The sequence below is a fragment of the Triticum dicoccoides genome, chromosome 7A (genome assembly GCF_002162155.2).
Source record: "Triticum dicoccoides isolate Atlit2015 ecotype Zavitan chromosome 7A, WEW_v2.0, whole genome shotgun sequence".
NCBI classification, from domain to species: Eukaryota; Viridiplantae; Streptophyta; class Magnoliopsida; order Poales; family Poaceae; genus Triticum; species Triticum dicoccoides.
In genome coordinates, this window is record NC_041392.1 from 174,764,152 (window position 1) to 174,770,378 (window position 6,227).

Genomic DNA, 6,227 nt, shown 5'->3' on the forward strand with positions numbered 1-6,227 from the left:
AAAATCTCTACAAAAAATCAAATGATTAGGGTTGGCAGAGAGTGGAGAAAGCTTGGACGAAGTAGATCCGGAATAGAATGAACAAGGAGTACCCTATCCAAAGTGGGAAGGGGTATTCATAGATGGGGTTGGAAACTAGCCATTTTATGCGGAACTTGCACATCCGGATAGTCCGCCCTAAAGGCCCCGGAGAACACATATGTACAAATTGTACTTGTCTAAGTCTGAAATTGAAATTGAAAGCTGCTGGTAGAAAGGCAACATCCGAACAGTTAGGGCATCACCCCGGAAAAAGAAATGCAAACCGTCATCAATTGTCGAAACGCAAACCGTCACAAATGTGTGATGAAGTCGGCGATACATAAACCGTTGCAGCAACTCAGTAGCGGATACTGCAAACCAGTGATGAATTTGCCAACAGCCTTTATATCATAACAAATAAAAGTTAAAAAATATTACAAAGATAAGTTTATATGAGCAATATCACATTTGGCCCTCCTTGACTCATTGGGCCGGATCCGCTGCTCCAGCAACATGCCATGTGATCTATTGGTGTGTCCGGTTCCTCGATCTAACGGTTATCAAAATGAGAAAATGGTATTCCTTTGATTTACAAGAATTTTGTTAGAATTGTATATTATAGGATTCATTTAGAATTTTTATTTCTTCAAATCTCTTTGGTTTTTTTTTGTGAATAAAAATCTCTTTGGTTTGTAAGAAAGGATTCATATTTCTATGTAGAATTTGTACTGATTCTTCACATTTCAAAAAAGAAAACTCAAACCTAATTAAAAGATTCATATCGTATAAATTGAATGACATTTTTTTTCCTAGAATGAGATGCATGACATTTCATTTCATATGACCCTGAACGTTTCACCGGATATGTTCTCGACCTGAACCTACCGATCTACTCCACTTGCTCTGCCCCCCACCTCCGACGCTCCTGCTCTCCAATCTTGGCCTCGCTGGCCGACGGCGCCGTTTCCTCGTTACCGCGCAGCCAGCCAGTTCTTTTCTCCCCTGCATCTCTTTAGTCCTCATCGCCGACCCAGCGCCGCCGCCCCCGATTGAGGCGAGTTCGGTCGCAGCGAAGAAAGACGGTGACTGCCATGGACGGGGGTGGTGAACTGGGGATCACCAAGAAAGAGGCGGAGGCCGAGTACCATTGCCACGACTTCGAGTGGGAGGACCTCCGGGCGGATGTGGAAGCCAACCCTTCCTTCTCCTACCACCTGTCCCCTTTCCCCACGACCACCGCCTCACCGCAGCCACCGTCATCGGAGGCCTGGAGAAGCTTCCACCGCCGCCACGCCTCCGGCAGGTTCTTCAAGGTTCCTTATTTCCCCTTCTCTCCTCGGCCCCTTGTGCGAAATACCTTCTTATTGTATTTCACCTATCAATTCGGTAGGTATATGAACTACTAGATCACATTGGTAGAGAATGTTCAGATTCATGGACTAGTGCAAGGTTGCATTTCTTTATCGGGCAAACGACTGCACTCCTTGGAGTTAAGCCGTGCAGCTAGACAAAGCACCATCAAAGTAACAGTGCATGTGTGCTCCACAAGGCGAGAGAAGGGAGACTAGATTACTTTCCTTCCCATTTTTTTCATGAGTGAAGACAGACTATAACTAAAGCGTCGAATGAGCAATTAGAATGAAACTATTTCCTGAGTAGCAGTGTTCGACACTCTCTACCATTATCACCAAATTCGCAAATACCAGAAGATTGTCCGTTTGTTCATTCTTATGGAATGGGAACTTTTACTAGGTGATAATGTATGAAGTGGCCATGTGGGTATACCAATATGTACACCAAGGACTCTCGTGTCAGCAGCATCTTGTTAGTATGGATCAAGACTAGCGATATTTATAGAGATACGGTGTTGCTATCTACAGCAGACTGAACTTAGGGGGATTGACAAAATACATCTTCGTTTAGCTTTGAAAAAATAATACGGTAGGTTTTTAACCACGGCTCTCATGTCGCAACCTGTGTGTTAGATGATCAATTTTGGTCTTGTGCATTTTTTTTTTCATTTTCTGCTTTTTGTTTACCCATAAGCTTTGGAAAAATCAAATTAAAGTGTTATACATCACCTTATTGATTGCTAGGCAAATATGTATGTGAACTAATGTAGTAGGACTTTGAGTAGGAAGAACTGACGAGTTCATATCATTTGTTCCTGCAAATCAATTTAAGATCCCATCTCACTTTGTTAGGAAAGAAGGTATTTGCTGAAGGAATTTCCTGAACTGCTTAACAGCAAAGGATGTGCAAAGGTTTTAGAGGTTGGGTGTGGGAATGGAAGCACTGTTGTCCCCATTCTACGGTAATGTTCTCGGATCTGTAATTTCATTTCAGTAAAATCAATCTATTGCTAATAGGTTCTCTCAATGCAGAATATTTATTGTATCATATTGCAGTAGTCTTATAGCCGCAAGCCCGCTAGCTTTGAATGTGACCATTTATCAAGGCACATGCAAAGATCGTGAGGGACGACTTTGAGGAAGAGGGAGATCAAAGTGAAGATTCAGGAAAAACATAGTAGATTCAAGAGGAAGGAAGGGGATTGGGGATGCAATTGCAATATTAGTGGTTCAGTCCAATACAACACACCATATATAAATAAAGAAAAGTTGCAGTGGGGCTTTGTTCTACTGTATAGCTCAAAACAAAAATACAATACACCGCCCTTGGCTTATACTGGTAGTCACTGCCTATGGAGCTCGAGCCATCCTTCCAAATTGCCGTGGATAGATGCTAGCACATCCGCCCACTTAATCAGCTCATGTTTAGTATTTGGTCCAAATTCTTTGGACCTGAGTGCACTGAACAATGACTATATCCCTCTAGACATTGGTTTAGCTGCTCTGTTTGGCAATCAAATTGAGGTGGTTAACAGAGCCCATCTGCAATTGAGCAGCTACTCTGTTTGGCTATCTGATATTGAGACTTGTGGGTTGTGGCGTACGATGAACCTTTTACGCATTTTGAGGAATGCTCAGAAAATCATGCAGAGCTGTCAAAGAGTATGCTTAAGGGGTGAGCAGTTATTAATAAATGACCACCAAAATCACAAGATGTTTGTTAGGCAAGAGAGGCCTTTCGATGAAGTAAATAGTTACTACTGTCTAGGTCCGGATGAAACCAGCAGAGGCTGCAAGATGCCTGTGCATATATGATCCTGAAGCATAACATTTTTGCGCCGTTCTTTGTTTGCCCACGACCCATGGTGCTTGAACTCTTATTATTTAATACTTCGGTGTGCCAACCCTGGCAATTCCCTTCCCTTTAAGTTTATTGCATGCAATGCGGACCTTTTCTTTTCTTTTTGCAGTTTGCACACTTACGGCACTGATCATATCTCTTTAAGGCATTTAGAGCAAAACACACGGATAGAATAAAGTTGCGAGTAGTCGTTGTTTCGTAGTCGATGAACATTTATTGTGAACACACAAGGACTATTGCTAATGATGATGACAGTCATAATGAACAATTTGTGCAGATGTAGTCCAAGCATCACTGTCTATGCTTGTGATTGTAGTGAAGACACTCTAGAGAAAGCAAATGAGATTGTGTGTAATACACAGGGGGTAGATGCCAAGGATAGGTTCCACCCTTTTTTGCTGGATGTTTCTAGAGAAAATTTTCCAGGTTGGTTGTTCTGCAAATGTTGTCAAAGTTCAGATGGAAAGGTTGTTGATCTCTCACCAGGTACTTTGTTTATATATTGTCTATTTCAAAGCAAAAAAATTGCATAATATTGAACTCATCTATGTCGCTCCTTCCAGATTCAATTCATCTTTATGTAAGGGGGAAAAACTCAATCTCGCTGAAAGAAGATCAGTGTTGTGTTGGCGGCATAGATTTTATCACCATGGTTAGTGAATTTTGTTCTACCATCTATCATTCTCCCTCCCTTCAGCCAGAGCATCTGCATCAGCATTAGATTCAGCTCAGTTATACTTTTAAAATTGACATCATGGTGTGATCGGATTTCTATTTGCAGAAGTTATAATAAATATTATAATTTTGGATGTATTAAATGGGAAATCCAAACCCTCATATTGGTGCCCACATCTATACTTGGTTAATAATACTGTCTTTTCGTTGACAGATATTTACGTTGTCAGCCATACCCTTCAACACAATTTCATCTACTCTAGAGCGTTGTGTGTCTGTTCTAAAACCAGGCGGCCTTATTTTGTTCAGGGATTATGGTAACATCTCAGGCATGGTATTAACTTGTATAATTTACTTATAAACAATCCCTTCTTGACAAATCTTCTTGTTTCCATATTAGGCGTTTATGACATGACAATGCTTCGATTCTTGCCTCACCAAAGAGTGGGATTTCGGGAATATATGCGTGCTGATGGCACCTATTCGTATTTCTTCTCGTTGGACACTGTAAGAGAACTCTTTCATGCTGCTGGGCTACTAGAGGTAACTCTAAAATCTCAATGATTTAATATGGAAGGTTACTTTGAACAGTACTGAGTCAGTGGCACCTGCATCAGGCACATCAAGATGTCCATGCACAGGACAGTTTTATCTAGTTGCCAATTTCATTTCATCTATTCGTTTTATCTTGTAGAGTCGTTGTATTCAGTTGTCTTCTAGATATCTGTTGTTAGGGACTGGCTATTGAAATAAACCATTATCACAAGGAATATATTAAGTTCCTATCTGTCCCTATATACCACCACAGTAGGTCCAGGGTCACCCTGATCAGGCTTTTAGCATCTGAGCTATCCCTTTACACCCTCTGTGTTCCTTAATAGTATGCAACTGTCAGCGAACAATATAAGCATGATTTGTTGATTGTTCCGTATGTTTGCTGACATTATCTTTTGTGTGGATCATAGTTAATGCACCATAATTGTATGTCAAAATTATTCTTTATGCCTTAGTTTGGAGTTATAGACTTGTACTAAACAAAATATGGTTCCAATCCCAAATTTCATCTACAAGCTTCTAAAATTGCCCTGCTTTATCTAATTAATACTTAATCTTTTCATTTCCTTAATTTTGTTATTTGCTTCAGTTTCATTTTTCAATACGTGTCTACAGCTTATATGACGCTCACATGTATTTACTTATTATCTGTGTGCAGTTGGAGCTGGAATACTGCTGTGTCAGATCAGTGAATCGAAAGAATGGCAAGAACATGCAAAGGGTATGGGTGCATGGAAAATTTAAAAAACCCACAAGTCAATGACTTTGTGGTTCCTCGGATGTGCTTCTAATGTACGAATGCTCTGCCGCGAACATGTAAATTTGCGAATTTATATACATATGCTTTCACTTCTTGTCAATCATGGTTCCTTGATTTCTGCGGTGTGCTTCTAACGTAGAGATGGTATTTTCGGTAAAATAGCAATGTTTAATGAACGACAAATTTCTGCACCTAAATTTTGCACAGCAAGCATACCAATTTGCAAAATCAATTTTACTATACTAACCATGCATGTCATATATGTTGTGACAGCAACAATATATTTCTTTGTGTTACCGTCTTTTCTGATTTTATTAGTGGCAAATATCTGTATAGCAGTGATTATTTTGTTTCAACCATTGTCATTATATGCTTCTTTTATTGTAGAAACGTTGTGTTTCAACCACGACGCGTATGTGCTTCGGTCAATGTGTGCTGCTTCTTGGGTGGTTTCTTTTTCATCGACATTTCTATTAGACAGACATTATTTTGTTGCACCAGATTGCAGTCATATTGCCGAGGAGAATGCTACAATGCTGCAGAGTGCCTTTTGACCGGGAGCTTGCAGTGCATGTGAGATCTCCCATACTAATGTTGTAATTATGTTCTACTCCCTCCGTTTCTAAATATAAGTCTTTTTAATTATTTCAATATAGACTACATACGGATGTATATAGACATATTTTGAGTGTAGATTCACTCATTTTGCTCTGTATGCAATCCATATTAGGATGTACTCCCTCTGTAACCTACTTCCTCCGTTCCGAATTACTTGTCGCAAAAATGGATGTATCTAGATATATTTTAGTTCAAGGTACATTCATTTCTGCGACGTGTAATTTGAAACGGAGGGAATAATATAAGAGTGTTTAGATCACTACATGTTTAGATCACTAAAGTAGTGATCCAAACACTCTCATATTAGTTTACGGAGGGAGTATTTGCTAGTGGATGGAAGCAAATTGGCAGCATGTACGCAGATGTTATATGCATATATCAAGCA

The 6,227-nt window shown here is 39.9% G+C and overlaps 1 protein-coding gene across 4 annotated transcripts; it reads left to right on the forward strand.

Annotated features, from left to right (window-relative positions):
• The first annotated feature begins 908 nt into the window (after positions 1–908).
• Positions 909–5,896, forward strand: LOC119332505 (tRNA N(3)-methylcytidine methyltransferase METTL6-like). 4 transcript variants are annotated; one of them, XR_005160980.1, is made up of 8 exons: positions 909–1,334; positions 2,226–2,335; positions 3,512–3,720; positions 3,798–3,886; positions 4,124–4,226; positions 4,310–4,452; positions 5,123–5,280; positions 5,726–5,891. XR_005160980.1 is itself a non-coding variant. In XM_037605684.1 (8 exons), exons 1-7 carry the CDS (start codon positions 1,204–1,206, stop codon positions 5,225–5,227), a joined length of 885 nt encoding a protein of 294 aa, XP_037461581.1. In that variant the 5' UTR covers positions 909–1,203; the 3' UTR covers positions 5,228–5,256; positions 5,612–5,896. The 4 variants fall into 4 exon arrangements, 3 of the variants coding, with proteins under 3 accessions (XP_037461581.1, XP_037461579.1, XP_037461580.1); XM_037605684.1 differs by having other exon boundaries at positions 2,231–2,335; positions 5,123–5,256; positions 5,612–5,896; XM_037605682.1 differs by having other exon boundaries at positions 5,123–5,256; positions 5,612–5,892.
• Positions 5,897–6,227: the final 331 nt, after the last annotated feature.